This window comes from Vitis vinifera, chromosome 19, assembly GCF_030704535.1.
Source record: "Vitis vinifera cultivar Pinot Noir 40024 chromosome 19, ASM3070453v1".
Taxonomy (NCBI): domain Eukaryota; kingdom Viridiplantae; phylum Streptophyta; class Magnoliopsida; order Vitales; family Vitaceae; genus Vitis; species Vitis vinifera.
In genome coordinates this window covers 361,352-377,342 of record NC_081823.1, presented here as the reverse complement: position 1 = coordinate 377,342, position 15,991 = coordinate 361,352, and the positions used below count along the sequence as shown (strand labels likewise).

General features: G+C 32.6%; 2 protein-coding genes and 2 long non-coding RNA genes across 9 annotated transcripts; 1 reads left to right on the top strand and 3 right to left on the bottom strand.

The window, feature by feature from the left end:
* The first annotated feature begins 1,134 nt into the window (after nucleotides 1-1,134).
* Nucleotides 1,135-7,982, top strand: LOC104877478 (zinc finger BED domain-containing protein RICESLEEPER 1). 6 transcript variants are annotated; one of them, XM_010645772.3, is made up of 5 exons: nucleotides 1,135-1,525; nucleotides 2,668-2,744; nucleotides 5,465-7,453; nucleotides 7,536-7,626; nucleotides 7,729-7,982. In XM_010645772.3, the coding sequence occupies exons 3-4, from the start codon at nucleotides 5,491-5,493 to the stop codon at nucleotides 7,604-7,606; spliced, it is 2,034 nt and encodes a 677-aa protein (XP_010644074.1). In that variant the 5' UTR covers nucleotides 1,135-1,525; nucleotides 2,668-2,744; nucleotides 5,465-5,490; the 3' UTR covers nucleotides 7,607-7,626; nucleotides 7,729-7,982. The 6 variants fall into 6 exon arrangements, with proteins under 6 accessions (XP_010644074.1, XP_010644075.1, XP_059591254.1 ...); XM_010645773.3 differs by having other exon boundaries at nucleotides 1,192-1,525; nucleotides 7,721-7,982; XM_059735269.1 differs by lacking the exon at nucleotides 1,135-1,525 and adding an exon at nucleotides 1,526-2,092.
* Nucleotides 7,983-11,468: 3,486 nt separating this feature from the next.
* On the bottom strand, nucleotides 11,469-13,272 carry LOC109121815 (uncharacterized). Its single transcript, XM_059735639.1, has 6 exons — nucleotides 13,095-13,272; nucleotides 12,926-13,000; nucleotides 12,475-12,546; nucleotides 12,210-12,349; nucleotides 11,847-12,034; nucleotides 11,469-11,738 (listed from the first exon to the last, which is right to left on the bottom strand). Exons 1-5 carry the CDS (start codon nucleotides 13,230-13,232, stop codon nucleotides 11,881-11,883), a joined length of 579 nt encoding a protein of 192 aa, XP_059591622.1. The 5' UTR covers nucleotides 13,233-13,272; the 3' UTR covers nucleotides 11,469-11,738; nucleotides 11,847-11,880.
* Nucleotides 13,273-13,763: 491 nt separating this feature from the next.
* LOC132253487 (uncharacterized) lies at nucleotides 13,764-14,304 on the bottom strand. Its single transcript, XR_009465336.1, has 3 exons — nucleotides 14,194-14,304; nucleotides 14,012-14,113; nucleotides 13,764-13,914 (listed from the first exon to the last, which is right to left on the bottom strand). It is a non-coding gene; the product is annotated as an uncharacterized LOC132253487 (long non-coding RNA).
* A 509-nt stretch (nucleotides 14,305-14,813) lies between these two features.
* LOC132253428 (uncharacterized) lies at nucleotides 14,814-15,274 on the bottom strand. Its single transcript, XR_009465284.1, has 3 exons — nucleotides 15,211-15,274; nucleotides 15,020-15,119; nucleotides 14,814-14,873 (listed from the first exon to the last, which is right to left on the bottom strand). It is a non-coding gene; the product is annotated as an uncharacterized LOC132253428 (long non-coding RNA).
* Nucleotides 15,275-15,991: the final 717 nt, after the last annotated feature.

Genomic DNA, 15,991 nt, shown 5'->3' with positions numbered 1-15,991 from the left:
AATATCACAATTAATAAACTTGGAAGATAGAATTATGAAAATGTGAAGTGCTTATTCTAGACATAGATGAAGATGATAAATTTGAAGTCTTGGAAGACAAATGTCATGTCTATGCCAAATATCAGTAGAACTAGTAATTGAAAATATAAAAAAGGAAAAAAGTTGACAATTTGGTTTGATACCGAATTAGACAACAAGATCGTGTGACCTTTACACTCTTATACCATACGACAAAAGCTAGTATTGAAAAGATAATTTTATATATGTTCTATTGTTGAACGTCTAAATATATATAAGCCTAAAGTCAACCGCAAAGAAGAAAGTTTTTGACATTATATAAATATGAATTCTTTTTAATCCTATAAACGTGTTTTAAAGCTATGAAAGCCCATTTGAGTTCAAAGTAGACGTGACATCCCACATTGAATAAAAAAAAAAAATTAATGATAATAGATAAAGATGAACTTTGGGTCGAATGGTTCATTATAATATTTAACTCTCCTTTTAAATTTTCAAAAGCATAATTAAAAATAAATATATAAAAATAAAATATTAATTCTCATCACGATCTGATCTCTCTTTCTTTTGTTTTTTTTTTTTTATATTGTATATATATTTTTATATTAAACTCTATAGTTTTTTATATGTAAGCCTTTAATTGAAATTTTAAGGCTTAATCTTCACTCAATATATCTTTTTTTGTATTTTTATGAATTTGTTATCTTAATTTTATCTCTCCCAATGGTAGATAAGAATGGAGAAGTGATCGTTTTAAGTTAGGACTAAAATTAAATATAATTTTTTAGGTTTTTCTTTTAATTTTGATATTTTTTTTAAAAAGAAATTATTTTAAAAAAAATTGAAATGCTTTGAGTGATGAAGTATTCGAGTTTGGTTATATTCTTTTTGACTTTTTCTTTAACCAATTCAAAATTTTATACCAATGGAAATGTTGAGTGTTAGAAATAGAAAAAAAATGCATAATATAAGAATAATTTAAAAAGAAAAAAATTAAGTTGTAGTGAGAATTAATATTTTATTTTATATTTATATTTTTAATTATACTTTTATTTAAGTTTTTGAAAAAATTAACATGAGGTGGTGCAATATTATTGATCAGAGTGTAAAATATGTGGGCCCCACTTACCAAACACAAAACCTAACCCAAAGTCTGCACCCACTTCCCACAATGGTCAACCCACCACACCTCCCACACGTAACCCAAACCTAACACACCCAGATCCGATGTCTACTCGGGTCGGATAGTGGATCCACCCCCATCTACTACTATTTGTGTATTTCATTAGTCTTCGCCACACACACCACTTGCCCATTTCTCGAGTCTCCACCTTTCGACCCGGTTCAGTCTTTTCGGGCACGACCCGAATCGCTTTGAAATCAAAACCACATGTTTCGGGTTCAGATCTGTTCTCCAGACCACAAACCCTAGCTCCACCGGACCCTCCGATCGGACTCTCTCCAAGAAAGAGAGGGAAAAAAAGGGAAAGGTTCTGCAACAATCACTGTAAGGCCAGGGCCCAATTGAGCTTTCAGTTGTTGTGAATTGCTGTTTCCAAATTTTTGGTTCATCTCATCGTCTCTTTGGTTTCCGGGAACTTACGGGGATGTGGGGGTTTTGGATTGGATTTAGTGTTCAAAAGTTTGATACTTTCTTGTAATTGAGCTCGAGTTTTTCGGGTCATGATGGGAAATCTGGTATCTTGTCGGGTCATGATGGAGAAGTTGGGATTTTCTCGTCAAAACGGGGGGTGTTTGGCTTCTTTTAATTTGTTTTTCTTATATTTGTGTTGGGTTTCTGTGGATTGATTGACCCAGGTGCTTGATTTTTGATGTATGGGTTGAATTTTATGGTTATATGGAGGTTGGGTTCGAAGTTTGTGTTTTGGAAATGAGATTTGCATGGTCCGAGGCCGTGATTGTTATTGGCTTCTGGCTGCATAATCTGAATTGTGAATTGGTTTTGGTTTTGGGCTTTTTTTTTTTTTTTTTTTAAATGTGAAACTTTGCCTTAATTGAGCTGGGTTTTGTTGGGTCTTGATGGGAAATTCATGTTTTCTTAGGAACCAAACAGGTGAACTTATGTTGCTTTTTTGTTCTTATAATTTTGTATTAATTGTTGATAGATTGATTGACCTGGATGTTTAGTTCGTGATAGGTCTGTTGAATTTATGGTTATATAGGAGATTAAATTTGAAATCAGTGTTATGGAAATGAGATTTAGACTTGTGATTTTGTTTCTTTTTGGCCGCAATATTTTTATTGCAATCTTGGGTTGTTTGTTTTTGGTTCATGAAGCTGAAAGATTGTATTGTACTCATTCTGATCCATTTTCTAAGGGGTTTTGGCAAATGGGTCAACTTAGCTTGATCCTTTAGATCGGTGATCATCTGTGATTTTGTATTTGGTGGGATCCACATCTTTTTATATTTGTACATATTGGATTTATGGTTATAAGAAGCTTGAAAGTGAAATCAGAATTGTAGATATTAGATCTGTTTTATTGAAATTCATGATGTGTACCATTTGTTGCCGAAAATCTGAAATTTTGATCTAGACTTTGTTTGCAATCCATGCAACTGAGGAATTGTGCTTATGTGTCTCTATGTTGTACAGTTATGGTTGACCCATTTCCTATTGTCATTGCAGATCAGCCAGGCAGACCTGTTTGCTTTCACAATGACCTTTGTTTGAGTATAAGCATGTTACTGGGTTCTGGGTGACTGGTATTTGCATTTCTAATCTTTGCTACATATCTTTATTTTGTGGTTGTGGAAGAGTTGAATCTGAAATTAGTAGACATTGATTTGTATTACCCAAAGTGGTGATGATTTTTTATTTTTTTTCATTTTTAATGAACATTTGAAAATTTTCTATATGGGGTACTTGTCTGTGGTTGTTCAGGAACGAAAAAATCAGCTGGGTTAAGGTTCTGATGTTTTTAGTAGGGTTTTTGCTGTTGAATCAATTTGACCAATGGGCTTTATGATTATTACTCTTGATTTGACTGATGGACTTTATAATTGCCTCTGATATAGTATAATCATGCTTACCAGGTTTTGGTCTTTAAATTATTCTAGATGCAAGTGCATGCTGTATACTGTAGTTTAGTTGGTAGGCAAACTTGTTCCCTATCTGATGATGATGCTCTAGATCGGAATGTTGGGGTTTAGTTATCATCAGAATTTGTATGGTTGATCATGGAGAACTTCTATTTTGGAAGACTTTGATATTCAAGTTGAACTTTTTGATTGGTTTATTTTTAATTTAAAGATGTTAAGTTTCATAGAGGTTTAGCATTTGAATCTTGTACAGGTGTATTGGATCTAGAAAATAGCTCTTGATGGGTCTATAGTGTTTTATTACAAAAGGAATATTTATGGCTTGAGCTTGATTTGATTTATTTACCCATGTCAATGAAGGGGGAGAAGCATTTTGTTTTAAGAGTATTCTGAGGTTGAAGATCAAAATTCTGTTTACTTGAATCTTTTGAATACGCATTCTTCTAATGAAGTGCAAAGTTACATGGTTGTTTAGTATTTGGGGAACTTTAATGATCTCAATGTATTTTGGTCTATACTTGGTGGGTTTCTCCTTGGTCCTTTTTAGGGTTGAATTATGGCCAGAATTTATGCATATATGCTTGTTTTGGGCCTTTGAAAGCTTCTAAGGGTGAATGCTCCTGCACCTGAACTCACTTTTAGCGCTGCTCGCATTTTGGTCTCTTAGAGGCAAATGCTAGTCACCTACTGGGAGCTTCCATTCCATCTTAGCGTTGCTTTGTATCATTGATCTTTTGATCTTTGGGATGCTTTGCTTTGTTTTGTGCTTTTCTCTTTATTGAAGATCTCCTTTTCTTTTCCATCCTTTATCCTCTATTCTATTAATTTGTTTGCTAAACTTGCATGCAAGCACATGCTCAAACGCACTGAAAGTTGAAAATGGCTTGTTAGCTCTGTTCCCCAATTGTATAAGGGTTGCCACATACATCTTCTTCTCAAAAAGTCTAACCTACATCTTCATCAACATAATCTTCTTTTCCAGCATTTATCTCAGTTTTACAGTGGTGGTGTCCCCTGTACTTGGTGTGGCCCTTTGATTTTTTTAAACATATCCTGTAAATTAAGATTTTGTGACACTGAGGGATAGAAGGATTGTTCTTGGATTGTGGTCTGCATAAGTGGCTGAGTTGTCGAAACCTCCTCCTCTGCTAGAAGATTGGAATGTTCTATATCATAATATGAGCAGGAAGGCTCTTATCTCGGAGAGCGCCAAAGGATAGAACAAAATTCCCAGGGAATCACTAGGGATAAAGGCATAGAGAGTTCCTAGTGTTTCGGGCTTCCACTCTATCTGTATTGTGTTTGGGCATCTCCTTGACCAAAGAATCATGAATTTGGTCGTAACATTGGTGCAAAGAGAGTCAAGGTATTCCTATGTCCTTCTCTAGAGGATGCATCAGAGGACCTATGTTTGTTCCTGATCAAACTTTGATGGATCAGACTGTCATCCCTTTTTGTTGAAATTTCTCTTGTACAGTGAACTTGTTTAGGTTGCTTTATGATCTCAAGCATGCTGATAGGAGATCAGGTTTTTTTTCAAGAGGAGAGTGGCTAGAATAAGGAATCCTGAGCATTTTTTATACGAAAAATAAAACCACTAGGAGCCTTCTTCAAACCCGAAAGATTGGATATCTGGCGTTTTCATTATTATTAAGTCTTTGTTTGAAGGATGTGGTTATGTTCTTGGTTATCATAGAACCCCTTGACTAGTAAGGCTTGTACGTGAGATTTGAGCATCTTATCATTACTTGGCTATGTAGGATGACTTCAGACAGTGCTGTGGGGCTTGTACTGCTGACTCTAGAAATTCTCTGAGAGGACCTACTCCCTAGTTGTCTCTCACTTCATGACCCTTTACATACTCTCCATTTCGGCCTTAAATTGTTGATATCATCTTTCCCATCAACTCAACTTTAAACTGTTTCCGTTTTATTGATGACTGACTTATATTAGATTATTTTGATTCTAAGAGAGTGAAGGCTGTTTGCACAAGAATTGCTTTCAGGGAATCACACTTCTCTTTGAAATTATGTTTACTTGATTGTGTTTGATTAAGCAACTTCTGAGCAAGATTTGTTCATGATGTTGAGAGTGGAGACTTAATGACATGAAATTAGTTTGTTGATCGCATTTTTGGCTGAGGATTTTTAAGAATTTTGTTTTATTATTGATGTTTGAGCTCTGAAGGAGACTTCTGGCATGTAATCACATCCTCTTATTTATTTATTGATAATTCTTAATATTTTTTTATATTTATTTCATATTCTTTTTGGTTAATGTTGTTTCATTGTTATTTAATTTTCATCTTATGTTTTATTTGGCTAGATATTCTATTCTGCTTTGTTTTTTAAGGCTATTTATTTGCAGTTCTATGTGGAGTGCAGGATTTGGTTAATCTCAAACCTGTAGGATGGAGATATCGAATGAGTCAGCTATTAAGAAACCGAAGAGGCTAACATCTGTTGTATGGAATCATTTTGAAAGGGTTAGGAAGGCAGACATCTGTTATGCTGTTTGCATACACTGTAACAAAAGGCTTAGTGGATCAAGTAATAGTGGAACTACACATCTGAGAAATCATTTAATGCGTTGTCTGAAAAGGTCTAATTATGATGTGTCCCAACTACTTGCGGCAAAGAGAAGGAAAAAAGAAGGTGCTCTTAGCCTTACAGCTATCAATTATGACGAAGGGCAAAGAAAAGAGGAGAATATAAAGCCTACAATTCTGAAGTTTGATCAAGAGCAAAAAAAAGATGAGCCCATCAACCTTGGAAGTATTAGATTTGATCAGGAACGGAGTCGGCTGGATCTTGCCCGCATGATCATATTACATGGTTATCCCCTGGCCATGGTCAACCATGTTGGGTTCAAAGTATTTGTTAAGGATCTGCAGCCACTGTTTGAAGTCAATAGTGCCATTGAGCTTGATTGCATGGAAATTTATGGGAAAGAGAAACAGAAAGTGTATGAGGTTATGAGCAGATCGCATGGCAGAATTAATCTTGCTGTCGATATGTGGACTTCCCCTGAACAGGCTGAATATTTGTGTTTGACAGCACACTATATTGACGAGGATTGGAAATTACAAAAGAAGATACTGAATTTTGTCTCCCTCGATCCTTCTCATACTGAAGACATGCTCTCTGAAGTTATTATTAAGTGTCTGATGGAGTGGGAGGTTGGCCATAAGTTGTTTTCCATGACATTTCATGATTGTGCCACGAACGATGACGTCGCCCTAAGAGTTAAAGAGCACTTCTCCCAGGACAGGCCTCTCTTGGGCAGTGGTCAATTACTTGATGTGCGCTGTGTAGGTCATGTTCTAAATTTGATTGTTCAAGATTGCATTGAAGCACTTAGGGAGGTAACCCACAAGATCCGAGAAAGTGTTCGGTATGTCAAAACCTCACAGGCAACATTAGGAAAATTCAATGAGATTGCCCAACAAGTTGGAATCAATAGTCAGCAAAACTTGTTTCTTGATTGTCCAACTCAATGGAACTCAACATATCTCATGCTTGACAGAGTGTTAGAATACAAGGGGGCATTTTCTCTCTTGCAAGAGCATGACCCAGGCTACACAGTTGCTCTATCTGATACAGAGTGGGAATGGGCAAGTTCCATTACTAGCTATATGAAACTTCTTCTTGAAATTATCGCCGTCTTGTCCAGCAACAAATGCCCAACTGCAAATATATATTTTCCTGAGATTTGTGACATTCACATCCAATTGATCGAATGGTGCAAGAGTCCTGATGATTTTATTAGTTCTTTGGCACTGAAGATGAAAGCCAAGTTTGATAAATATTGGAGCAAGTGTAGTTTAGCTTTGGCAGTAGCCGTAATCTTAGATCCCCGATTCAAGATGAAACTGGTGGAGTATTACTATCCACAGATCTATGGTACTGATGCTGCAGATCGGATCAAGGATGTTTCTGATGGGATCAAGGAACTTTTCAATGTATACTGCTCCACCTCTGCTTCACTGCATCAAGGTGTAGCTCTCCCTGGCAGCAGCTTGCCTAGTACTAGTAATGATTCAAGGGATCGACTAAAGGGCTTTGACAAATTCATCCACGAAACTTCCCAGAATCAAAACATAGTATCTGATCTGGACAAATATTTGGAGGAGCCAGTATTTCCCCGCAACTGTGATTTCCACATACTAAATTGGTGGAAAGTCCAGAAGCCAAGGTACCCTATCTTATCTATGATGGTACGCGACGTTCTGGGGATTCCCATGTCCACTGTTGCCCCTGAGGTTGTGTTCAGCACAGGAGCTAGGGTTCTAGATCATTATCGTAGTTCCCTCAACCCAGATACCCGACAAGCGTTGATCTGCACACAAGACTGGTTGCAGACCGGATTAGAAGGTATATGCATTGCTTTTTTGGTTTTTTTACTTCTATTTCTAATCTTCTTCCCTTACTATTTTTCCTAATGCTTTTGTTTCAGAACCCAACCAATCCTCACCCCACCAAACCTCACCCCACCCTGCTATCCCTCTTGCAATCGAAGCAAATTAGCAAACTAATTCACGTACATGGTATGTTCTTAATGAGGTTAAGCGGTTCTCTAATCCACTGATAATGTTATGTCGCCAATGTACTTAGTTGTTTTTGGGTTTTTGTTAATGCGAGGTTTGCAGGTGGACCATTGGTTCATGTGATAGCGTCTGATGGCATGTAACTTCTGGCTTCATGGAGGGTTTAGGGTTGTTAGCTGAAGACTTAAAAAGACTTACCTTTACTTGGAATGTTCATATTACAATGAGACTAAATGGCTAATTGCTTACCTTACCCTTTGTGTATCAAGTAGAATAAATTAATTGTAAATTTTAGACTTGTGATCATATGTTCACATTTTATGCGTAAATGGAAGGAATGTTCACTTTTCAGACAATGGGCATTGCTTTTATTTATTTATATTATTTTTCGAATTTCCCACAGTCACACACTCATCCAAATGAGTCCATTCTTCTACCTTTACACCACTTAATTACAGGGTACTATTATTAGCCCTAATTTGTGAGTTTATTTTATTTAATGAAAATTTTATAATATTAATATTATTTTTTAAATGAACAAACAAGCTGTCATCTTTTAGTTTTCCTTTTTTTTTTTTTTTTTTTGTTAATAATTTTTTTTTAATATGATTTATAATTTTATTAGTGGTGGGGGAGGCCCAATAAATTCGTTTTATAGTTGCCTCCCAACAAGTCAAGTGAATTTTAATCTTGAAATAATGGATTTAACCTCACATGTATGATTATGATGCTGACTAAAAAACAGACACAAAAAATTTAGGGTTTTTTTTAACAATTTTTTTTAAAATAGTTTTAAAATGTTTGTTTTTAAGATCCATCCTTATAAAAACAGTAACTTTGTTCCTAAGGAATAAAATGTTGTCTGATAATGTTGCTATTTTTCATCATTCACTTTAAAAAATCACTATACTTATATAATTTTTTAAAATTTAATAAGCATGTTGATAAGATATCTTTATCCCTTAATTCTTTATGAATATAACATTCCAACAATATTATCTTTGTTTTCATCATTTCTCACAATTTATTTTAGAAAATCTGTCTATTTTTATAAAATAATTTTAAAAACTATTTTCAATCCTAAATTTACAAAATATGTTTTTTAAATTGAAATCCATCTTGATATGTTTTTTAAATTGGATACTATTTTATGTTTTAAAGAACAAAAATTGTTTTTAAAATCGTTATAAAATTATTTTCTAAAGCAATTCTCAATAAACTAGTGAAAATAACTTAAAACAACTAAAAAAATATTCTCTAAAAACATTTTTTTTAATTTTTAAGAATATAAAATATTTTCTATTTTCTAATTGTCAAACATGTTTTTCGATTTTTTTTTAGAATAAAAAATTATTTTAAAAAACAGGAGATTTTTTTCAATGTTTTCGAGAACTATTGTCAATTTTTTTAGAATAACATTTATTTATTTTTAATTATTTTGAGGAACAAAATTTTGTTTTAAAAAATTAAATATGGAAAATAAAATTTTCAAACTATTTTCCATAAAGGTGTTGTATACATATGTGTGATATAAAAGTTTTCAAATTATTTTATACCTTTTCAATTATTGTTAATAATTTTTTTTTGAAAATAATATTTAAAAGTATTTTTTAATTATTTTGAGGAACAAAATTTTGTTTTAAAGCTTAAATATGGAAAATAATTTTTTCCTACTTATTTTCTATCGAGGTGTTGCATATATACGCATGATATAAAAGTTGTGAAACCAAAGTTTAGTTAATCTCAGTTTTGATAATAATAAAACAAGATTTATAACTAATGATTATATTTCAAGTGTGATTAGGTAAGACAATTTCCAAAGTGGCAATTATAAAGACAAATCAAGTCAAGGAGAAATAATGAAGAAGAAGATCACCTCTAAGAGAAGTGTTTTTCAAAGACCCAAGCTTTAAAAGATCTTTTTGTAAGGTTGTTGGTACACTAGGATTTTCATGCATTACATTTTTTACTTATGCAGCAAAATCATTCAAGAGTTATTTTGTTTTAAATATTTTAAAATTGAATGATTTCATGTTTTCAACTAAAACCTTGTGTTAAATGTTTTTCCAACTTGTTTAAAAGGTTTTAAGTTGAAAAAGTTGGTTTTTTTTTAGTAAAAAACGGCTCAATCGGTTGAACCTGATGAGGAACCGGTCGACGGCCAGCTCAACCGATCGAGGTCCGGGTCGACTCCCAGCTCAATCGGTTAAGGGTATGAACAGTAATCGATCGACCCCTAACTCAACCGATTGAGGGTGCAAAAAACTTTCTCTTTCTTCCAGAACGGTTATTCAACCGGTTAAGGTTGAACCTCAATCGGTTGAGGTTTGGTCGATGTTCGATTGAGGTTCAGTTGAGGTCCAACAGTCACCTGTCAAGCATTAAATGCTAACGGCTAGTCAACCGGTCGACTCCCAACTCGATCGGTCGAACCCTAACTCGACCGGTCGAACCCCCAACGGCTAATTTGACTTTTTTTCTTCTATAAAAAGGCTCTAATATTTATTATTTCATAAGCTTAACCTTCTCAAATCTTTCTTGAATATATTTGAGTCTTGGAAGAGTGTTTTTTAGTGCACCATTGTTTTAAAACTTGCATATCTTTAATGCACCATTCAATCCTGGTTTTCTTGTATAATTTGAACTTAAAATTTTTGTACTAGGATTTTGTGAGACTAATTATTTGTATATCTTTGAGAGAAATATTCTCAAGTGTGGGGTATCACTTGAGGGGTTATTCAAGAGTGAGATACCTCTTGAGGTTTGTAAAGGGTGCTTGAAACCAAAAGTCCAAGAGGGTGGATTGGAACCATAATCCAATTGTATTGCTTAAAGACTTGATTTGGAAGCCTTGAATTAGTGGAACCTCAAGCTTGGGATTGAAGCTAAAGGAAAGTGGATGTAGGCCGAGTTGCGTCGAACCACTACAAAATCTTGTGTTTGCATTCTCTCTTCCCTACTCTTTTGTTTTATATACAAATTGTCTTTATATTGTTTTATTATATATTTGCATATATTTGTCTCTTCTATTCACTTAGTTTAAATTTACAAAAAGAAATCATTACCCTTTTCATCCCTCCTCTAGGGTGATTATCATAGATTGGATTAGCCTAATTTTTCTAACAAAAGTTTTCAAAGTATTTTCTATATTTTTAATTATTGTTCATAACACTTTAATAACAACAATTAAAAATATCTCATGTTCATTCTAAAAATAATATGTTTTGATAATAAAATTTGGTAAAACTATTTTTTGTCAAAAGTTTATTAAACTTGTTTTCTAATTAAGTTAGAAAACTATTTTTTATTTTAAAAAATGGAAAACTATTTTCAGGAATAATTTCTAATAAGGGCCTTACATTAGGATGCTTTGTATGTTTTTTTTGTTAAATTATTATCCTAAGTTGCAATAGATTTTAGATATTTTCAAGAACTTTGTATTTAAGCCTCTCTTTAGGAAATACTTTTGAAAATATTTCTACAAATAGTTTTTGAAAGTCATTTTTTATGTTTTATAGAACAAAGATATATTTGAAAACTTTGAAATATTTTTAATTTGGTTTATGTATTTTTAAATGTATTAATTTTTTTTATTTGTAGCATTTTATTTTTAATTATTTTTTATGTTTGTATAATTATTTTAAAAATAAATGAAAATTATTGAATTCAGAAACCAATTTTGTTGCATTTCATAGAGGAAAATTGTTTTTGATGTTTTATAAAATATTTTTTTGTTTATTTGATGAATGATAGGTTTACCCCCATCGTAGATTTAACCCTTAAGATTTTTTTTTTCTTTTAGCCGCAATTGAAAAGAAAATGAGAGCTTCACCATTATACTCTTTCTCAGTCAAACAATGTCTCGGTTTTATTTACTAAAATGATTTGCACTTAAATAAACCACCCCACCAAAGCATTAACATACAAACATGTTATAAAACATCTCTTAAAACAAAGGACCATATTCCACTTATAAAATACTCCTAAAATGACTCTTAAAACATAAAACTCGCAAATTTATTGCTAATTTCTAAGACAATAATTTGAAACTCGGATAAATTTCTCCATTAATTTCAACAGTCATCTTCATTTGCTGGAGTCACCTTCACAGCCTATCAACATTAGAAAAAATATATAATTAGCTATCAACAAACATATTCTTAATTATTACCATAAGCACCGATATTATTGCTATATGTGATGCTGAAGTTATTACCCACCTAATTCTGATGTCTTAGAGGCTTCACATTCCCATCAAAACTGCCATTTGTAGGTGGTAAAGTTGGTATCAACTTCATCAGCAATGCCTGGATATTTCTCATTTGCATCAAAACAGCCATTGTCATTGCTCAAGTTTGCAATGGTGGTGGTGGTGAATGAAGGATCACAAACCATGGATGAACAAATCCTGAAAAAGTGTTGTAAATTTGTAATAAAATGAGAGATAGACAATTTTGGAGTAGACATGGAATTATAAATGAAAAGGTTATGGAAAAGAAAATTAAAAATAAATAAATAATAGATTTAAACTAAGCAAGATTTTGAATTCTTTCCTACTCTTTTTCCTTAGTATAATAACATACCTTTGAGAAGTTGAAGGTACCCCAACATTTGAATTCAGGGATGGATAGTGATTAATACTAATGTTGAACTCATTAACCTTCCCCATGTTTGTATTGAACTGAAAAGTTGATATTACACCATCTTGCCTGTTTGGATTGTTCTGAAATGAAAAAAAAAAAATTCAAAACACTTAGTTAATAAAACATTTTACAATTTCTTAGAATATTAGACTGAAAAAAAGAAAGGATGATTGTAAAAATGTTGTTTGATTCCGAGATATAGTACCTCATGATTGCCTAATGTTGGTGTTGAATATTGTTGCTGAATCCCATAAGATGCATCATGCCCAAACTGTCCCTAAATCCAATCAGAAGGTTAAAATCTGAAAAGTTTCCCAAACAGCAAAACAATTTGATAAACTTTTTAAACAATCAGGTGAATTTTGAGGACAAGTTTTAGGTATTATAAAGTGGCTTGAGAAAACAACTGAAAGCATGTATTGTATATAAGTACGCAATACCTTTCCAAAGAATAACTCAAGAAAACTTTGAATTTTATTCTTAAACCCAAACGAGAACTGTTTTTAAAAATTAATTTTTAAAAATTATTTTCGAAAACTATGTTTAACAGCCCTTGAAATTTCACAATCTCTATAACTACAATGAAGAACTTTGCCCTTTCTAACTTTTTACTTGAATCGATATATTTCCAGTTTGTATATAGTGTGACTTCATACCATGGATGAGTTATTCAACACTCCCACTTGCTGATTTTGGGGTCTTTGTACAATTTGATTCCTCACCATAGTTTGCTGCTACCATTTTCCCAATGTTAAGTTAAGAGTAGTCAGAAGCTTGTAAGAAACAAATCTTCAACCAAAATATATCTATTAGAAAATGGGGTACCTGCATAGGAGTATAAGCTGGTGATATTTGAAATTGTGGAGTTGGTGATGGAGCTTCCAACTGGTACATGGATGGAGAGGCACTAGCTAGAGGAAGTAGGAAGTTTGAAGTTGATGTCGAAGCTCCCAATTGGCTCATTAATCCATCGATTGGGTCTTGAAAAATGTTCTCATGGACCTTGGAACTTTCGCAAGGAATAGAACGAGTAATGATTTTAATCTTCTTATGTAAATAATAACCATTTTAGTCCTTTGATGCAATCATTCAATGAGTATATGTATGTATGTATGTACTTACATGGATGGAGGGACATAAGTTGGAGGAATTCGAGCCTGTAAAGTTGATGCTGAAGCACCCAATTGGCTCATGCATCCATCAATTGTGTCTTGAAAGATGCTCTCACTAGCCTTGGAACTGTTGCAATAAATAGGATAATGATTTTAATCACTTAAGTGTACGAGTGTATAGTTATGTATAATTGTAACATGCATATATGTATGCATTACTTACATGGATGAAGGGGTATAAGTTGGTCGAGGAATTTGGAACTGTGACATGGGTGTTGAAGCTCCCAACTGACTCATGGATCCATTTGTTGTATTCTGAAAATTGCTCTCACTAACCTTGGAACTATTGCAAGGAATATAATAATGGTTAATATACTATATGCATGTATGTGATATGTATATTTGTACATACTTACATGGATAGAGGGGCATAAGATGGATGAATTTGGAATTGTGAAAATGATGTTGAAGCTCCCAATTGGCTCATGGATCCATTTATTGTGTTTTGAAAAGTATGCTCACTAACCTCGGAACTGTTATAAAGAAATAATAGTTTGAAACTTCTTAGTAATCATAGAACCATGTATGTATATATATAGATATATGCATATAAATGTAAATAGTAAATACATGGTTGGATGAATTTGAAATTGTGAAGTTGATGTTGAAGCACCAAGTTGACCCATGGATCCATCCACTGTGTTGTGAAAAATACTCTCGCTAGCCTTGGACCTGTTGAAAGGGATAAAATATCGATTTTTTAATCTTCTTATTTAAAGGATAATGGTTTTAATCTTCTTATGTAAACTTACTTAGATTGAAGGGTATAACTTGGACGAATTTGGAGGTTTGAAGTTGATGCTGAAGCTTCCAATTGGTTAATGAATCCATCTATTGTGTTTTGAAAAATGTTCTCACTAACCTTGGACCTATTGCAAGGAATAGAAAAATGACTTTAATCTTATTATGTAATCACTTAATGTATAAGTGTATATACGTACTTACTTGGATTGAGAGGTATAAGTTGGATGGATTTCGAATTGTGAAGCTCCCAGTTGGTTCATAGCTCCATTTATTATGTCTTGGAAACCGCTCTCACTAATCTTCAAACTATACAAAAAATAGAATAATACTTTAGGAACAATTACATATTCATATATAGGTATAAATAAATACAAGCACACACCGATTTGTAATATTTTGAGGATCAAGTTGCATTATAAGTTGGCCATCGGTCGACTTTTGTATTTGGTAATTCAGCTCTTTCTTGTCAAAGGTGTTCTCAAATTGTTGGCCACAGTTTGTAGTTTCCATCCCCACCTGTACTTCATGCTATATCATCAAACCATATAGAAAAAAGTAATGACAATTAAAAGGATTTTTTTTTTCAATTTTTTTTCCTTCAATTATCTTATTTCTTAAGATTTTGTACCTGGGTTTTGTTAGCATTGGATTGCCCATTAGGGTGTATTAACTCTCTAAGCAATTCTGTCTGGTGAAGAAAATTAGAAAAAAAAAAAAAAAAAACAATCGAATATGAGATGACAAAGATAAATAAGAATTGTTGTGTTTTTGGCAACCATTCTTCAAATTTTTTTTTTCAAAAAAATAAAAATATATGGAGAGAGTGAAGCTCACTTTTCTATCCATGACCAAGCGTAGAGAATTTTTCAAATTCTTCTCACACTTCAAGAGTTGATCCAAAGAAGGCTCCATATATGATCTTATATCATATTCCCTACAAAGAAAGATCAAATCGATATATGAAAAATTACAAAGTATGAGATAACCAAAGTTACATAAATAAAGCATTATAATGATAGAGTTACTTGAATTTGGCTTCTAGTAGTTGAACTTTTGTTTTGCTTGTTTTCTCTTGCAACTCCAAATACTGTAGTAATCACACGTAAAATTAACATTTGAATGTATAGAAAATAACTAGTTTAAACATATAATTATGTATAAAGTACTCTAATATTTTTTTTAAGAGTGTCAAATCTTCAACACTAATCCATCATTTTTTTCCAAGGGTTAATTTTAATAAATAATCAAATATAACACTTGGACTAAGAGAAGTTTATAATTTTTCTTATATCTCTCTTTTCAGGTGTGTGTCTTACCTTAATTCTATCATTTGTAGATACAAATTGTTGTAATTACGCGGAATGTAGCATGACATCACAAACAAAGAGAATCAGTATCAACTGATGATCATTATATAATTTATAAGAAATATAATTTAATCAAAACAAGTAAAATTTACCTAAATTTGAGTGTTAGTAAGAAATGAAATTCTCTAATATAAGTGTTATCATGACTAAAATAAAAAGTTGACATTAGTAACCTTTTTTTTTTTCTTTTTGGTAATGATCAAAAGGAAGCAAATAATATTCTTTTATCTTTTTGGTAAAATTTAAATTGATGGAGAATCATACCGGTCATTGAGATAGTCCAATTTGTTGTCATCATCCCCAATGAAGTCCAACATTTGCAATTTCTCCAACTTAGCCTGCAATTAATGCTATGTGTTCTTTTTAATTACAAAAGACAAAATTGCCTAATAAGAATCTATTCACAAAACTCATTTACCTTAAGGTTCTTTGTTTGACT